The 19,085-nt window shown below is 40.2% G+C and overlaps 2 protein-coding genes across 4 annotated transcripts in view; both read left to right on the forward strand.

The window, feature by feature from the left end:
- Positions 1–8,475, forward strand: part of TMEM62 (transmembrane protein 62) — a 36,947-nt gene extending 28,472 nt beyond the window's left edge. For all 3 annotated transcript variants that reach the window (XM_045822647.1, XM_045822649.1, XM_045822648.1), the window contains 4 exons: positions 102–186; positions 3,019–3,123; positions 5,121–5,239; positions 7,633–8,475. In XM_045822647.1, coding sequence (XP_045678603.1) covers positions 102–186; positions 3,019–3,123; positions 5,121–5,239; positions 7,633–7,959 — 636 coding nt within the window. In that variant the 3' untranslated portion in view covers positions 7,960–8,475. The remainder of the gene's footprint in view (positions 1–101; positions 187–3,018; positions 3,124–5,120; positions 5,240–7,632) is intronic.
- A 152-nt stretch (positions 8,476–8,627) lies between these two features.
- CCNDBP1 (cyclin D1 binding protein 1) lies at positions 8,628–18,418 on the forward strand. Its single transcript, XM_045822755.1, has 11 exons — positions 8,628–8,838; positions 9,016–9,075; positions 9,373–9,458; positions 10,626–10,707; positions 11,470–11,566; positions 11,751–11,824; positions 12,399–12,475; positions 12,811–13,079; positions 13,917–13,977; positions 17,653–17,699; positions 17,939–18,418. The coding sequence occupies exons 1-11, from the start codon at positions 8,736–8,738 to the stop codon at positions 18,051–18,053; spliced, it is 1,071 nt and encodes a 356-aa protein (XP_045678711.1). The 5' UTR covers positions 8,628–8,735; the 3' UTR covers positions 18,054–18,418.
- Positions 18,419–19,085: the final 667 nt, after the last annotated feature.

The following is a 19,085-nucleotide window of genomic DNA, read 5'->3' on the forward strand; positions in this document are numbered from 1 at the left end:
TGCTAATGTCATTTCCATTTTTGTTAATGAGAGCATTTTAAAAACCTTAACTAAAGCTGTATCCATGTATCTAGTTCACATTAACATCTATTTCTTTGCAGGCCCGAGTCCTTTTTGTGATGATTGTGTTGATCCAGCTCTCCATCCTCATTATTTTTAGGCATCGAGGATACCTAGAGCTTAAAGGTTAGTCATGCTTCCTTTTATTCCTAGAAGACTTTATTTTAAGGTATCACATAATGTCCTCACTATTACCAAGTGATAAATGTGAACATAAATTATCTTTGCCTGAGCTCTGCGAGGTGCATCCTCAAACTATCCTCAAACTATAAGTCTTCCACAGTACTCTCTCTTAAAAACAAAACAAAACGAAACTCTCAATCATTTGCTGCTTCATGAGACTCAACCAAAATGGGAAAAAGATCACAATGTAGTTCAAAATGACCAAACATCTCCGACAGACATTAAAAATTTCCCACAATCTGGTCTTATCTAACTAGCCACATTTTCAACCAGTTACCTGTATTTCAGCCCAGGTACTTTTCACTGTTCAGACCATGCTCATTTCCACGTCTGGGCTTTTACCCAGGCTACCATCTCTAATTTAAATTATTTTTCTTAACTTGTTTAAATCTTAGCTTCCTTTAGGGCTCACCTCAAACCCACTTTTTCCATACCATTTTCTCTAACCATTCCAGGTCATAATTAGTGCTTGCTTCTCTGAGTCCCTATAGTCCTTCCTCACTGACAATTAATTGATACATAATTAGCCAATCACTTGGCTCTACATAGTCACTTCAAATGTATATACATTTTCTCCTCAGCCAAACTGTAAGCTCCTCATTATAGGATCTTTTGTCTTCTTGTTTGTTTGCCACAGCACCCAGCACTGACTTTGTGCATAATAGACAGTAAACAGTTGTTGAATTAAATTTTTCTTATCCATTTTTGGTACACATCCTACTGAATTTTTTCCTGCTTGTATATATGTATTTTAAAACTTCTATGAAAAAGTTCAAGAAACATTATTGCACACATACTTTTCCTGCATATAATATAAATAAATAAATGTTGGTGGGAGGGCCACACCCCCATTATCTGCAGATGCCAATATCTTTGTGTAGTTCTGAGCTTATTTAAAATTTACAACATTTTTACCTGCATTATCTTACTTAAGCCTTATGACAATCCTGTGAGGTAGGTATCATTGTTCCTGTTTTCAACACTAGAAAACTAAGGACTGGGGAGGGTATATAGGTTGTCCAAAGTCTCATAGCTAGCAAGAGACACAGGAGAGACTGAAAACCCAAGTCTTCCAACGCCAGGTCAGTTCTTTTCTTTAAACAACACTTCTCAACTTTGACTACAACTTGGAATCCCATGGGGCTTGGTGTCTACATAGCACCAATTACATTCGAATCTCTACAGGGATAGGACCTAAGCCTCAGTAGGTTCCAATGTACAGTGAAGGCTGAGATGGTTCCAATGTGCAGTTGAGGCTGAGAAGCATGGCTCTGTCTGAAGCAACATGTCTGTCAGGTGATTCCTTAAAATCACCCAGGTTGCTGCCTAAGCTCCCCCTCTCCTCTGGCCAATTAAATCAGAACCTCTGGAGGGTGAGACCTAGGCATGAATATTTTCTAAAAGTTCCCCCAGTTTACTCTAGTGTACAGCCAAAGGAGCAATATGTTGCTTAAAGTTTAAAGCATAGCTGCCTCTAAGGTTAAAGAATTATTCATTTATAATAAATAATAATTACTATAGATGGATATGTAGATTAATACTTTGAGGAGTACCAAACTAGAACAAGAAAGAAGTTGAGAGAGGACTGAGTAGCAAGCAGGTAATGCACGGAGTGGGACAAGCCACGCATTATCAGGCTTTGTATGAAAATGACTGTCAGCAGGTTGAGCAATGTTATATTCTGTCTTATGAAGAAAGACATACGAATTAACTTACATCAGGCTATCTTATCATTGGGACCAGTTCTTTAAATAGTTTTCACCTCTAGCATTGCTCAGTGTGTACCAAGCTTTCTATCAATGTCTTCTGCTGACTGGTTTATGACCAGCCACCTACATGAGTGAAATGGCTGGTGGGGGTTGAGGATCTGTGGCCACAGAATGGAACTCCTCTGTGTGAAAACCTTACACTTGGGCTTTTTGGTACTTTCTTTTAAGAGATGCTCATTTGGAGAGCTTTTTGAATCCCTTTCAGTGGTAGTAAGAGGGATCCAAAGAGGGTAGTAAGAGGGATCCAAAGAGGGTAGTAAGAGGATAGCTGGGAGGTAAGAGTTGTATCACATGGGAAAGGAATATTTGAACAGACTCATACTTAAGATTAGAATGGAGAAATTTTGACATGCCTTTGTTATATTTTGATATTCCTTTGGGAAGTCCATACATTTTTATACTAAGTCCCCTAGAAAACAAAGACTTGATCATCCTTTGAGTAGAGTATTATATTTCAAACATACATAAATATAAAATAGTATGGTCCTCTAGCAGGTATTTCTCTATTGTTTTCAGTCATTTAAAAAAGTAGCCCTGGCTGGTATAGCTCAGTGGATTGAGCGCAGCCTGTGGACCAAAGGGTCGCCGGTGCGATTCCCAGTCAGGGCACATGCCTGGGGTGTAGGCCAGGTCCCCAGTAGTGGGTGAGTGAGAGGCAACCACACATTGATATTTTTCTCCCTCTTCTTCACCCTCCCTCCCTCTCTCTCTAAAAATAAAAATCAATAAAATCTTTTTTTTAAGTACTTGTGTGCATGCATGTGAGTGCATGTGCTCCTCCACTGCACTATTGCTTTGAATTTCCTGCCCGTTGCAATTCTAAGGGAATTGACTCATCAGGATTCCTGCCAACTTACGAATTTAAAGTAGTGTTATCTGTATAATTGCTATATAACAACAGATTTGTTGGACATATAGGATCGCCCATGGAAATCTTCTAGAAGATGTTATAAAGAAATTGAACTTTGCATGTGTTCATTGGATTTTTCAAATTTATTCTCTTTAGGACCTCCAGGATTTTTAAATTTGACCTCATTTTCCCTTCATGTCTTGAGCAAAATAAACATCTTCTACTATTCTGTGTTGTTGCTGACTCTATATACAGTGCTGGGTAAGTCAGTTAAGAAACCTGAGATTGTAGAGAAATCTGCCAAGGAATATATTGAAAATTTTGACAATAGAGTTATTTAGGCTTCTGAGAATATAACGAATGGCACATGATTCCTTCATAAGTCATTTCCTGGCATATGGTCCTGGGAAATAAAGTTGTTTCTTAACATATTTAAAGGACATTTAGGCCCTGGTCAGGCAGCTCAGTTGGAGAGTCAGCTTATACATCAAAAGGTTGTAGGTTCGATCCCTGGTCAGGGCATGTATGGGAGCAGCCACTTAATGTCTCTCTCACATTAATGTTTCTTTTTCTCTCTCTTCCTTCCTCTCTCTCTAAAATCACTAAACTTTTTTTTAAAGGACATTTAGTTTACTTAAGAGTACTGAGAAGTCTACAGCAGAATTTGTGTAGAAACCTAATAGTAGTTCAGCTTAATTACCATCTCCTCAAAGCAGCCTTCTCTGACTTACCTTAAGTTTTATCCTCTATTTCGTCATGCTTTTCATGTCCTTCATTCCTTTATCAGAATTTATGGTTATCATCTATGTTCATCATCTCTCCCCTCACTAGAATATCCATTGATGTCTTATCTCTCTTGTTCACCTCTATGCCCAGCACAAAGCACAATGCCTAGTATGTAGTTCAGTGAATAATTGATTAATGTGTGGCTCCTAGAAACTCAACTCAAGAAAGAGAGAAGCTGGGACGAGCAGTGAGTTCAGGCATATCTGAACTCCTCTGTTTTTTAACTGTTATACCCCAATACTTACAAAGTCACTTAGCCACTTATAGAAACAGAAAGCGCTGTAGGTCCCTTTTTAAAGCCTTTTGCTAATATACATTGGTGATTAAAAGTTAATTAGGCTATTTGTTGCTTGGTCTTTGTTTTACACTTTTTCCCACCTTTGGACTTTTCTTTGCTCATTACTAATCCCACCAGAGAACAAAAAGTATTGAAATAAAAGATATGACACTTTACCACACTATGTAACAAGCTCCCCTTTGAAAGTCAGTTTTCTTGTCGGCAGACAGGTTGAAGCTGTTCTGGACACTCATCTTACACTAGGAAGAAAGTGAGTGATTGGGTTCCTGGCTATAAAAGAAAACCTTAAGAGAGCAGAAGTTGCTTCATTTTCAAAGGTTGGAACTTGAAGGGAAAACACTTTTTTAGACTGCTATCTATCTAATGGAGTTTATATAATATATGAGGTACATCTGGGAAAATTACCTATAATTTTTTAAAGCTGAACTCTATTCTTACCAGCAAATGATGCTATTTGCATTTTGAGAAAGGAAGACTGACTGTCCCTTAATCACTCTCAACAATCTAGTGGTTCCAGACACCCGCATACTGAGAAGGGGCGGTAAATAATAGTAGGGAAGAGAGAAAAGTCATTCTTGGCATCACAGGTGAAAAATTAAAATAAAGCAGCAAGTTAAACTATGTACATGTTCACCCTGAGTATGCAGTTGATGTACAAAGCAATGCCTATGGATCAATAGGAAAAGGTTAAAATCCATTCATTAATATTAATAATAAAGAGAAAAAATACATTTTAGAGAGGTTAAAGTGGTTGAAATTTTATAGCTTAAAGGAGTAAACCTCAGTTATTTGGAAAATTAACTTCTGAGGAATACCTCTTTGCTTCTTAAAGGAAATGTTAAACCATTAGATTGAGGTTATTATTGCAACCAAATCTCCTAAGATTTATGAATGTACTCCTGTGTGTTTCTGGAATCTACAAGCTACATATCTATTCCAGGTACAGCATGCACTCAGATGATATAATCCAGAGAAATATGCAGCAAAGGAGCAAATAGTTGGTTAGCTAAGACATCTGGTGCAACATAGAGATTAGCAAAGAAGAAAAGCTATGCAAATAAAATGCGTGTAGATGACTAGTCTCATATATTTATGTTATTCTTGTAATTGTATCTTATGATGTATGTAATTAGAGTCACAGTTATTTAGTCATCCCCCTTCCTTTCCACTTCAGGGCCATGGTTCTTTGGTGAAATTACTGAAGGCAAAATGGGTTGCTGCTTTTCCTTTGGGATCTTTGTTGATGGGCATTTCCTACAAGGCAGTATAACGTTTATAGTTGGACTTCTCCAGGTAAGAAATCAGAAATGCAATTTAAGAACATCTTGGGGTGGGCTGGGATGGGAGTAAAAGGCAGAAAACTGTACTTGAACAACAATTAAAATAAAAATTAAAAAAATTTTTTTTAAATCTTGACTTGGATTAATTGTGTAACATTTAGGAATTAAATCTTAAATCCCAAATTAAACACCATAAATCATGTTTTCTAATTTACTGGCAGGTGGTCTTTAATAACTGGTGTTTTGTTTGCCTTTTGAGTACTTCCTAAGCTCTTTATTCCACCATTCTCTTGTAAACATCTAAAATAAATTTTTGTCAGGCAGGGTTTATAAGAGGCAAAGAGGCTTTGGTTTTTGTTGTTTGTTTCATGGTGCTTTTCATTGACAAGAAAATAAAATAAGAGACTTATGGTAGACTAAATGATAGATTTCTGAGTAAACCAAAATTGATTATGATAATGAAGCAGGAAAATATTTCCGAAGGAGGAAAGGAAAAATGGACACACAAGAAAAGTGGATCATTTATCCAATGGGAGCTGCACTGGGCAAAACCAGGAGTGGGCTTTCTGTTGGTAGTGCACTTCTTTGGGAAACACTAATACATTTGGTTTACATTCTGACTGAGATACCTTTAAAACAAACAAACACACAAGCAAAACTCTGACTCATAGTAAATCTTTATAAATAGGTTTGAAAGGTATTTACTTAACAATTTATTTTACTCATTTAATGGGACTAATGGACTAAAATCTGGAGGTGATGACCTGAAGTTTTGGAAGAGATCCAAAATCATTGTTCAAAATGAGCTCAGAGTCTTGTAACAGGGTAATAAAATGTGACCAGCAGGGTTAGAGATAAACAGGGAAGACCCCTGCAAACACTGACCATAGGCCAGAACATTCTCTGTAAAGCAGCATTTCATATGTGTGTAGGTCTGGGTCCAATTGTAAATGGAGGTTGTGTCTCAGGAGCACTCTTATACCAGGTAAACCTGAGCCTTACCGAAGGGTGCTATATAGTCATATTTGAATAGATAGTACAGTAATAATGCATCTTACCTATTATCTAGGCTCATGACTTCCAAATCTACATCTCTTCTCTTCTAGATCTCTTCCCTGCACTTCAAGTGTCTATATAGCCAACTGCCATTTCGTATCTTCTCTTAAATATCTACCAAGCATCTCAATAGTATATGGGACCTTTAATTTCTAACCCCAAACTTGTTCCTCTGTAGTTTGTTCAATTTTAACAAATGGCTCCACAATCCACCCAGTTTCTTTAGGATGTATCCTCAAGTCTTCCCCTTCCCTCATGTTCTACCTAGTTCATCAGCAAGTAATACTTTGTTTGCTCTACCTCCAATCTATATCTTGAATCCACCACTTCTCTCCATCTCATTACCAGCACCTTAGTCTAAGCCAGAATTATTTCTTGCCTGGGCTACTGCAGGGACCCCCTAACTGGTCTTTCACTGCTGTGTTTGCCTCCTTACTGTCAGTTTGCCACCAAGTATCCACTGTGGTGCTTTTAAAACCTTAGTCAACCTACTTACTTCTCAGCTTCAAACCCTTTCAAGCAGAGCAGTGACATGATCTGGGTCCTGCTGACTGCCCCAGTTTCTACCTGGCTCATCATGTTCTAGGCCATTGGCCTTAGTAGGCCGAGACCTCACCCACCTCTGGGCTTTTCATTTGATTCTTCTGCCTGGAATGTACTTCCCCCCACTGACTCATTCCTGTGCTTCAGGCCTCAGAGTTCATCTGCCAGTTACCCTCATGACCCAGTTATTTCCTTTATTGAATGTTTCAAAATATGTAATTATCTCTCTTTTTTGGTTTCTCCCTGTTAGAGTACAAGCTCTGTGATGCATCTTTTCTGACTTGTTCACCAGTATGTCCCAAGCCTAGAGCATAGCAGTGTCTCCCGCATAATGGGTGATAAATGGATGAACAATACAGCAGCTAAACTTGGACTGTAACTTAAATCTTCTAATTTACATTCCAGGAATCATCATGCCACTTCAAATAAAAATAGAGATAAGAAAAAAAATATTGATACCTAAGTCCCTCTCTCCCTCCCCCACTAATCCAAAATAGTATCTGTGCCTGTAGAGGAATACATATTCAGTTCATTTCCACCTTAAACATTATAGAGGGCTTCAACATAAATGAAATGATACTTGCCTTTAAAATGAATAAAAGGATACAGGTCAAAATATACAACTAACTACAAATAAACTGTTGTATTAGAAGCAAGTGTGATTGAAACATGAAGAATCAGAGTGTTAATCCCCAAGAGAGAATGCAACATATTCTTAGGAACTATCTAATACATTAGTGAGACCTATCCTGACCCCGCTGAGGGCTTACTAGTAAGCTAATGGTTCTGTTCTGCTCCTCTTTCCAGCTGGCATTTTTTAACATCCCCTTGATGACTTACCTGTGTTGGAGCTTGCTGCAGCGGTGCTTTGGTCACAACTTCAAGTCTCATATCCATCAAGGAAAATATTTGAAAATTATACCTGTTCACCTCCTTATGTTACTACTGTACATCTGGCAGATTTATTCCTGCTACTCTCTTCATATGTCATATGGCACTCTGGCCTTTTTTTTCTCCCCTTTGCGGACCTGGTTGACACTGCTGACACCTCTTCTCATTTATCGTGTGTGGACACTGAACTCCAAGGAGCTTGGAACCTTTACAGCGCAGTTAAAAAGCCACCTGAGCTCCTGAAGGCCATGCCTCACCATCCACCTCGGCAGCCCAGGCCTCTGCCCTAGCAGCAGGTGAAGGGCCAATATTGGTAGCAAGCTTCAGAAGCTGCTGCTGCTTGGCTACCCCGGAATTGGGGGGGATTACCTACTACTGATTCCTGCAGAATGGACTGCAGAAAAGTCTCAATAATGCCATGATTCCTTCCTTCCTTCCTTCCTCAGGAAGGCAAAGGGTTGATTTACTTTTGTGAAGAGAAAGTCCTATATCTAGATCCACAGGACAGGGACTGGGTGTGTATGGGTGTATCTGATGCCCAGTGTGTTTTTAGGACTACCTCATGTAAAGCACCTAGCACAGTGCCTGGAACTCAGCAGAAAAGGGTGCCGCTTAGAGGCAGGGAACCAGTGTGAACTGGGCTGGACTCTGGCTACCCTTGCACTCTTAACTCTCCGTCCCCATTTCCCTCAGGGCTAGGGGCTCTACTTCCTTAGTCGTGTTTTCAACCAATCAAATAAATGAATGATGAATAAGAAACCACAACGTCTGGGCCTGAAGTTTGGAGCTGGGCCTCAAGCCTCGGAAGTAGAGTGCAGGGAGGAGAGGTGTGGCCGGATGTGGGGGGGCGTGGCTGGGCGGGAGGAGGCGTGTCCAGGCTTCTGGGGCTGGGTGGGGCGGGTTGTTGCCGGAAAGGAACCCGGGCCTGTGACACCCGGAAGTGGAGTTGCTACTGCATTGCGGCACTGGCAGTTGCTGTGGCGGCTTTGGTCTGCGGCCCTCAGACCATCAACTGAGAGATGGCGAGCGCAGCTGCCTCTGCAGGCCCCACCCTGGCTCCGCCTTTGGAGCAGCTCCGGCACTTGGCAGGGGAGCTGCGGTTGCTCTTGCCCCGAGTGCGGGGTGAGATGACGCTGTTGGGACGGGCAACCCCTGGGGCGGACTTTGGGTCCGGAGGAGGCCAAGATCTAGTGGGGTGGGGACGGGACCCGGGCATGGGAGGTGGGGGGCCGAAGGTGGCCCCGCTTACCTCTGCTTTTCCTTCTGCCACCGTCTGGTGCACTCGCTACACGCACGCAGTCGGTGAAGCCCAGGAGACCACCAAGGAGTTCAATCCAGAGACATTTTGGATAAGACTCAGTGAGTACCTCTCCTGTTGGGTACTCCCACCTCTCTTCTTCCAGTGACCCGATCCCTTTCCCTCTCGCCTTCACCCTCCACATCCTCTCAGAGGGGGTACCTCACCATACCCACCCTTGGCATCTCAGAGGTTGAAATAAAAACATTGATTTTTGGAGATGTTTTTGAGATGTGTTAGTTGGTAAGAGTAGGGAGGTAAGGCACTATCTTTCAAGTCTGTGGGGCAGCTTCAGCCTTATCCTTTTGGCTCTAACGTTGGCTCCTGCTTCCTCCCCTGTCACCTCCCGCCCCCCACAGATGATGCAGCTGTGAAAGTGTCACGGGAAGCCACGATTCTGACCGAAGTCTTCTCTCGACTGCCACTGCCACTGCCATCCCCACAGGTGCGCTTTAATTTCCTGGAATCCTTGTGCTGCCTCATTATTCCTTAGGAATCCTCTCATTTTCTTTCCACCTTTTACACTCAAGCCAGGGGATTTATTATTATTCTTATCTGTCAAATAAGACTGCTGTTCTCATCTCACAGGATTGTTGGAAAGACCACATTGCCAAGTGCAGTACTTAGCATGGAATAGGCTGGTCTTCTAAGTATTGGTTCGATTTAAAGTTCATTGTGCTTATTTCCCTTCTGATAATTCTTTTAAAGCACTTGGCTATTTGTTTTCATATATATCACCCCATCTGACAGATGAATAAGGTAAATAAGCAGTGGAATTAGAATTTAAATTAGGATCTGATGTCAGCTACACCTTTTTTTGTTATATTACATCATATCCCTTTTATATTGAATTTTTATGTTTAATCATAATATAATGTATACACTACACAATTCAAAAAATATAAAAGCTAAGTGTACTACAAAGTTTATATCTCTGTAAAGTAGATATTCTGTAGGGTACATTTTATATAGCACTGGCTTAGAATTTAGCAGCAAAGTGAGGACAAGGAAAATAAGAGAAAGCCAGTGAATGCTTAGAAGGAAAATAGTCAACACTGAGCATTGTAGAGTCCATTATTACCTGTAGGAGTACTGCAGTCCTGCTAGAGAAACAGAGACTGCCACCTGGGTAATACTCTAAGAGGATTGGCAAACATTTTCTGTAAAGGATCAGAGAGTAAATACTTTGGCTTTGCAGGCCATCTCTGCTCTTGCAGTGCACATACAACTGTAGATGAGATGTAAACAAAAGGGCGTGGCTGGGTCCCAGTAACACTATTTTAAAAACCTGGCAGTGTACCTGATTTTCCCCACGGGCTATAGTTTGCCAACTTCCTGCCTAAGATAGGGTGAATATTTCATGGCAGAAATCGAGAATATGTTTTTCCAGCTGTTTCTTAATGTCTTATTGAATTATCAGCCCAGTACCTGGTGTCCAGCTAACTCCTCTCTGGTATGTGATGAGAATAGCACAAGGTCCAACTCATAATTGGGCTTCAGAAAGTGTTTGTGATGCTGTATAGATGTCTGCTGTCTTCCACAGTGGAAGGTGGGCCACCTTGATCTAATCCATTTCCTTTTTTCATTCCGAAATTGGTCCACCTCCTCACAGGAAACCCAGAGGGTCTGTGAACAAGTCCATGCTGCTATCAAGGCTGTTATTGCAGTATACTACTCACTCCCCAAGGATCAGGGTAAGCTGCTGTGCACACAGGAACATTCAGTTTATGGGGCAGATCTTTGCTAATATGATAGATTATGTCTTTAACTTTTCCTCAGTTTGAGCATGTATTATAATTTTCTCATAAAATGCAAAGATAACTTTATAATGTAAGCAACCTCTGAAAATAAGCCTTTAGAAATTGATGCTGTGTGGCCATCTCCCCTGCCTTGTCTGGCTCTAGAGTTTTTAATTCTCACTGACTCCTCACTCTCTAACCCACTATACCACCGTAGACGCTGACTAGGTCTCAGCCCCATACCCGGGCCCAGGCTATCCCCAGACTCCACCCGTATTATATCACTCCCTGTTTCTGAATTCCCTTCTACATTAAATGGTCTCCTGTTTTGCCTGTAGATCCATGCCTTGATTAAAACCATGCCAAAATTATAAATAAATACATGTCTCATGGATCTTCGGGTTATTCAAAGATGGCTTAAACTTCAAGTGTTTTTATGCACAAGTATCAAGGGACCACTGCCCTTAATGAATGAATACATTATGTCATCGAAAGGTTTTGTTCTAGGTCTCTTATGGAGAGCAGCACTCAGGAATGGTAGGAAGGGCAAGAAAACGACATGGGAATATAAGTCAGACCAGAGTTTTGTGTGGGCACTCCAGTTAGAGCATGTGGGTGCACATTACCTTAAGTTCTGTAGTGCATCCTCTCTCAGGAAAGCAAATGGTGACTTCTGGAAAGAAGACCAGACTGCTGAGTCTTTGGATTTGGCTACAGGAATCACCCTGAGAAAGCTGGTTCGGAGCACCACTTTGGACATCGTGGATGGCATGGCCCAGCTTGTGGAAGTGCTTTCCATCACTCCGGCCCAGAGGTAGTGATGCCACAGTTGGGTTATCAGCTAATGGGGTTCCTTATTTCAGGGAGGGGAAAAACTCATTTCAACAGCAAAGTTATTGATAATGGAGAATAATGGAGAATAATAAAGAGCAGGAAGGAGCTCTTTAGGAGACAGAAAACTAGCTTATTGATATATCCTTATTGATTCCGTTCCTCAGCACTGAGAACAATGACCTTATTTCCTGCAACAATGTCTGGCTTGTGTGCCAGCAGGTGCCTCGGATACCAAGAGGTGGGTAAGAGGGGAAGTGGGCCATTGACTCTGCTGGCCAAAGCAGCCAGACCTTTCATACCAGCTGCCAGTTTTGTACCATGTATGTAGTTTAACATACAAAGATTTTAGCAGAATATATATAGTTTATCGCCAACATCAAAAGGTAGGTATTAATACTTTCTGTCAGTCTTTTTAGTTCTCATACTTCTAAATTCAAACTCTCCTCTTGCTGTGACTGTCTCTTGTTCAACAAATGTGGTTTGTTCTCCTGGTCCTGTCCCAGGGTCAGTATTATGGGCCACACAGAAGCAGTTATGAGGTAGAGACAGCTAGGCCAAAAGCTGTGGTCATGCAAGAGGACCGTGAAGAAAAACACTTGTGACCATTTTACTTCCTGTGAATGACGGAAAGCTTTTTAGCCCCCTGTCTGTTAGTACCCAGAGGATGTGTGAGGGTTTTACATTAAACTGCTGGTCTTGTTGATGATCTTTGGCATTCCCTTCAAATGGGAACACTGTTGATTGCCCTTTGCAGACTTCAGAGAATTGTCGGGTTTCTCTAATTCTAGTGATTCTGATTTTTTTACTTACAGACAACAAAGCTGCAGCCCTTTTAATGCTGACAAAGAATGTGAATTTAGTGAAGGATGCACATGAGGAAATGGAGCGGGTAAGACTTCCATCTTTGCTGGTCAGTGGAAGGCAACTCTGACTAGTAGATGAGAAATGGTTAAAAGGAGAGATGTCCTGAGCATTAGCCAAATAAGTTCCACCCTCACTCCTGCCCTCCATCCCCCACCTCTACCCCACGCTGGTGTGTGATTTAGTGCCACTCCTCTCTGGCCCATTGCAGGAGTAGGACAGTGAGAGGGTATATGCAGTGATCCAACTTTGCCACCATGAGTGAAGTAACTGGCAGAGGTTTTGGGACAACTCAGTCATGATGCTGAAAGTACAATAGTCTTTACTTTTTTTGGCATTCACATAAATCATGGTATGTCCTAGGCTGTGGAAGAATGTGACCCTTACTGTGGCCTCTCGAATGACATTGTGGAGGACAACTCTGAACAGGATGATGTTTTGGGGTGTCCAAACAATCAGGACTCCTACTGGTCAGAGGAAGATCAAGAGCTCATAAGCCCATGCCTTGCCCTGGTGAGAGCATCCAAAGCCTGCCTGAAGAAAATCCAGGTCGCAGTAGCAGAAAATGGAAAGAAGGACCAGGTGGCCCAGCTGGATGACATTGTAGACATTTCTGATGAGATCAGCCCGAGGTAAGTATGAACCTCACTCGAAATATCCAAGCAGCAACATTCTGATCTCAGCGTATGCTGTCACCCCAAGGTTTCTTCCCCAGTTTCTTAATTTGAAAATCCTCAAACCTACATAAAAGTTGAAAAGTATTGCAGTGATGCACCCATACATCCTTCATCGAGATTCATTTATTCATATTATTTTCTGTATTGATTTAGTTCTCTATAGATAAATGAGCCATTTTCTCCTTGAACCATTTGAGAGTAAGTTGTAGACATCAATGACATTTCAGCTCTAAATGCTTTTTAATCTTACTACATTTAAGAAATTTAACACTGAGCAAATTAATATTATCTAATATTCACATTTCCCCAGTTATCTCTAAAATGTCTCTTGTAGCTTTTTAAAAAAAAAAAGATTTTATTTCTTTTTAGAGAGGGGAAAGGGAGAGAGAGGGAGGGAAACATCGATGTGAGAGACACATCTATCCGTTTCTTCCTGTATGCACCCCAACAGGAGATCAAACCCACAACCTAGGTATGTACCCTGACCAGGAATTGAACCTGCGACCTGTTGGTGTATGGAAAGATGCTCCAACCAACGGAGCCCCTGGTCAGGGCTAGATCCTCACATTTCTAACTGAATTAATCATGTCTTCTCTTAGTGAAACAGGGTATATATGTATGTGTTTAGTAAATATCTGTTGAGTCTTTATTGGTTGTCCAGTTTAGGAACTGATAGGCATTTCTGTGACAGTCGTTTTCTTACTAGTTGCATCCTTAGTTGTGTACTGGAAGCCACCTAAATGTGCTTTGTTTCTTTTTGTGTTAATGGTTATTTTTGCTTTCTGTCCTTAGTGTGGATGATTTGGCTCTGAGTATATATCCACCTATGTGCCATCGGACTGTGAGCATCAATGTGAGTACCTACACTGGTAGATCTAACTGGTAGAATTTTACTAATCACTAGTATTTCCTGTAGGAAATTTTACTAATCACTAGTATTTTACTAATTTTACTAATTCTCCGGTAAATTCTAAATGTGTAAAATTCTGTGGAATTTTACTAATCACTAGTATTTCCTGTAGGAAAAAGCTGTAGGAAATATATGTGTTGCACTTGGTTATAAGTACAAGAGTAATATCATAGTTCTTACATAGTTCTTATGATATTTGTGCTTGATAAATATTTGCTGAATTATAAAAGCCATGAACTCTGGTAGTACTTTCTTCCATAACCACTTGGGTAATCATTTAGACAAACCCAAAGACCTTAGCAGATGCTGCTTTGAAAAGAAAGTCTTCATTATTACAGTGCTTTTGGATCTTCTCATCCCGAAGTCACATGCTTCTAATTACTACTACAGGCAAAAATAAATGTTACAGAGAAAACCTCTATTCTAATATAAGCACATTATATGATTTAACCATGGAGAGTCAAGCTCTTTATAAAATCGGATTTCATTGTATTCTTTCAAGTCCTGGGTTCTGTGCTAGAGAGTGTTCTGTTATTTTTATAAACTCAAGTTCTTATCTCTAATGTTATTGGAAAAAAAAGTAAAATTGCCAAATGGCTTATATCTACAATCAGATTGCATCAATCCTAATAATTTTTAATAAATTAGATAGTGGAAATTAGATTCATCAAATGTATCTTCATAATGTACAAACAATTTGAAGGAGTTTAGTATCCTTTTGGGCATTAACTTTTAAAATTTGTATTCACTTTTAAAAAATTGACCTCCTAAGAAGTAAACATCTTTAGCAATATGCCTTCTCAGTGACCCCAAACAAAAATTTAAAATATGTATTAGACATTGGTGACATACATACATCCTCATATTTTCTTGTTATTGTTGTTTTTAAAATTATGTACATTGATTTATATATAAATGTGTGTGTGTATATATATACACATACATACATACATACATATATAAGTGAGGGGGAAGGGAGGAAGAAAGCAGGAGAGAAACACATATGTGAGGAAGAAGCATTGATCAGATGCCTCTCTTATGCACCCTGACCAGGAATCAAACCTGCAGCTCAACCCAGGTATCTGCCCTGACCAGGAGTTGAACTAGCAACCTTTTGCTTTGTGGGATGATGCTCAACCAACTGAGCCACACTGGTCAGGAGTACATACATTTTTTTTTTAGATTTTTAAAAAAAGAGTTTATTTATTCATCTTTAGAGAGAGGGTAAGGGAGAGAGAAAGAAAGAGGGAGAGAAACATTGAAGTGAACACATCCATTGGTTACCTCTCACACACCCCTAAACAGGGACCTGGCCTGCAACCCAGGCATGTGACCTGGTCAGGGACTGAACTGGAGACCCTTTGCTTCGCAGGCTGGCACTCAATCCACTGAGCCACACCAGTCAGGACTACACAGATTTTTAAAAAGAGAAACATTAGTTGTTTCTACCATATACTCTAAACTATCAGAAGTTCAGATAAATTCAGGTTATATTCTTCCTTTTGCCTCTTTTCTAAATTAAAAATATTTTAAATTAAAAACCTTTGAAAAGTATTATAGCAACAATATTAATAAGATTTTGTTGGACTTCTGGTCAAGATGGAGGCAGAAGTAGACATGCTTCACCTCTGTATGGAAGTCCAACAACCAAAGATTTAAAGAAGCCACATTCACCCAGATGGGTAGGAGTGGCGGAGACATAGAGACGAGTGGAGAGTCGAGGAGATGTGAGGGTGGAGAGGTGGCAGTGGATAGGCGGTCCCTCATTCACGTGTGGTGGATGAAAATCAGGAAGGATACCTTGGGAGCGAGCAATCCCAGTCCCAGGCCTGACTGCACAGCCAAGGGTTCTAGTACCAGAAAGATAAATCTCCATAATTGCTGCCTGTAAAAACCAGTGGGGGTTGGGGCAGTGGAAGAAACTGCCAGATTTTCAGGAGACTCTGTGTAAAGGGCCTGCATGGTCTTAGAATGTATATAAATCCACCCACTCTGGATTCAGCACCAGGGCAACAACTGGAAGGATACTAGTGACACATGCGGAGTGGGTGCAGTGACTGGAAATGGGGCAGATACTGGGCAAACCTCCAGAAGCCAGTAGTAGTACTGTCCTCTCTCCAAATCTTCCCCCCACACAGAGCCACCAAGTGGTGAAGTGGGTTGCCCCACCTAGTGATTACCTAAGGCTCCACTTCACACAATTTAAAGATGCCTTTTCTATAACACACCATGTTACTAAGGTGGAGTCAAAGCAGCTCTACCTAATACACAGAAGCAAACACAGGGAGGCTGCCAAACCGAGAAGACAAAGAAATATGGCCCAAATGAAAGAATAGAACAAAACCCCAGAAAAAGAACTAAATGAAACAGAAATAACTAACCCATCATATGCAGAGTTCAAAACACTGGTGATCAGGATGCTCAAAGAATTCATTGAGTACGGCAACAACATAAAGAAAGAAATTAAGGTTACATTAAGTAAAATAAAGAAAAATCTACAGGGAACCAACAGTGAAGGGGAGGAAGCTGGGATTTAAATAAATGATTTGGAACATAAGGAAGAAGTAAGCATTCAACCAGAACAGAAAGAAGAAACAAGAATTAAAAAAACAATGAGGACAGTATAAGAAAGCTCTGGGACATCTCCAAACATACCAACATCCAAACCATAGGGATGCCTTAAGGAGAAGAGAAAGAGCAAGAAATGGAAAACTTATTTGAAAAAATAATGAAAGAAAACTCCCGTAATCTGGCAAAGGAAATAGACATAGAAGTCCAGGAAGCCCAGAGTCCCAAACAAATTGGACTCAAAGAGGACCACACCAAGACACATCATAATTAAAATGCTGAAGGTTAAAGATAAAGAGAGAATCTTAAAAGCAGCACAAGAAAGCAGAGAGTTACCTACAAAGACTTTCCCATGAGACTATCAGCTGCCCCCACAAAAAAACTTTATAGGCAAGAAGGGACTGGCAAGAAGTATTCAAAATGATGAAAAGCAGGAACCTATAGCCTAGATTACTCTATCCAGCAAAGCTATCATTTAGAGTGGAAGGGCAGATAAAGTGCTTTCCAGACAAGGTAAAGTTAAAGGAGTTCATCTTCATGAAGCCATTAGTACATGAAATATTAAAGGGACTTATTTTTTAAAAAGAAGATGAAAACTATGAACATTAAAATGGCAACAAGTTCACAATGATCAACAACTGAATCTAAAAAAACAAACTTAGCAAACAATAGAAGAGGAACAGAATCATAGATATGGAGAACATTTGGAAGGTTACCAGCTGGGAGGGGAAGGAGGAGAATGGGGAAAAAGTGAAGGGATTAAGAAGCATAATTGGTAGGTACAAAATAAACGGGGCGGTTAAGAGTAGTATAGTAAATGGAGAAGCCAAAGAACTTACATGCACCACCCATGGGCATAAACTACAGTGGGGGGTATTGCTGGTGGCAAAAGGGATACTGGCTGGAGGGGAACAAAGGGAGACAAATTGGGACAACTGTACTAGCATAATCAATGAAATATATTTTAAAAGAGGTTTTGCTAAATAGAAAAGAATCCAAAATCAGGTGAGCCCTTACCATAAAAATAAAACTTTCCTGTTTCTTTTCTAGTCTGCAAAACTTGCTTCTGTCATAAAGAAGGCACTTGAAATTACAAAGTGAGTATGAGGATCTCTCCCCAAATAGATTTATGAGAATAAACCTGTCCAGCCATTCTCAGTTCCCATTTCAAGGAATGGGGGTGGAGCTTTCTTTCAACTTCAGTTGCAGAGCAGCTGGGTTTCTGCAAAGAAACTTGCCTTTCTCAATAGAGTTTCCTGTGTGCTTCCTGTTGAGGATGGGTTTTCCCTTGACAGTGTAATAAATTTCACTTCTCTGTGTTCCATTCCATTTACAGATCAAGTCATGTGACCCCACAGACAGAAGACAGTTGGATCCCTTTACTCATTAATGCCGTTGATCATTGCATGAATAGAATCAAGGAACTGACCCAGAATGAACTGGAATTATGAGTTTCCAGGCTCTTTTGTCCTCTCTTCTCTCTGTTTCTTACTGTCAGAGCCAGGCTTAGATGTCTGCTTTTTAAATGGGGCTAGAATGCTTTCTGGTTTGAAAGAGAGTTTCTGTCTATACTTATCAAGAGATGCTGTTACCAAAGATTGTTGGTGAAGCCAGAGTGACAATTATTTATAAAATATATGAGTATGATATATTTTTCTGTGCTAGATACAAATATAATAGCATGAATTTGTGCTCCTGAATCACCTCCCAGAGATTCCTGGGGAAGCTGCCTTACTCCCTATTTGCAATAAAGTGTGTTGTTTCTTTGTAATAGATGTTGACAGTCTTAATAAAATGCAAAGTGGCTAGTGGTTAACTGAGTACCCTTCCAAAGTTTCTTTTTACCAGAAATTCAGGTTGTAACTCGAACATTGCTTTCCTTTGGATTTGTAGGTCTAAAGATCTGATCTGATCAAAAGTATACTTAGAACAGAACACTTGACTTTAATGTGAATAAGGTGACTCCAAGGCCCCTCTTAGTACTTGAGCATGTTATATCATACCCTTATTCTTATCAAATCCTTCTGAATATTATTTCAGGTCAATCCATGTCCCTCAAGTTATTTTCTGTAATTGAATTCATTTGTTAGGTTTGTTTACTACAGTGAACCAGATTTTTTAGATACATACCTGTATTGTTTCTGTTGTATATTATATGTGTCCCCAGATAATACAAAATTTTTATATATCAAAAAAAGTTTAACGTATAAGAGTTTATATAACTTTAAGAGTCTCTTCAGTTAGTCCTTTTGCAAAACCATCACCACTTAACTGTATTTTTGCATCAGTCTGGAAGATTATATATTGGAAACAAGGTAAACCCCTAGTGATGTAGTGACTTGGGCCCTTTTCCTTGTGCAGTTGTGTGTCACGCATCACATCTACCCTCCCGGTGTTCCCCTAGTCTCTTTAGGCATGAATAGCAACAGCAGCCATTCTTTTGAGCAACTAGTGTATCCTTGGGGTTGGAATTCTTAAAAGAG

This window comes from Phyllostomus hastatus, unplaced genomic scaffold, assembly GCF_019186645.2.
Source record: "Phyllostomus hastatus isolate PE091 unplaced genomic scaffold, TTU_PhHast_1.1 phas_scaffold_501, whole genome shotgun sequence".
Taxonomy (NCBI): domain Eukaryota; kingdom Metazoa; phylum Chordata; class Mammalia; order Chiroptera; family Phyllostomidae; genus Phyllostomus; species Phyllostomus hastatus.

What these genes read in the sequence shown, in the direction of transcription:
- CCNDBP1 (XM_045822755.1), top strand. Translation starts at nt 8,736, where the DNA reads ATGGCGAGCGCAGCTGCCTCTGCAGGCCCCACCCTGGCTCCGCCTTTG. An exon ending in GCTCTTGCCCCGAGTGCGGG is followed by an intron (nt 8,839 to 9,015) that starts GTGAGATGACGC and finishes ACACGCACGCAG; the next exon opens with TCGGTGAAGCCCAGGAGACC. An exon ending in TCCATCACTCCGGCCCAGAG is followed by an intron (nt 11,567 to 11,750) that starts GTAGTGATGCCA and finishes TCCGTTCCTCAG; the next exon opens with CACTGAGAACAATGACCTTA.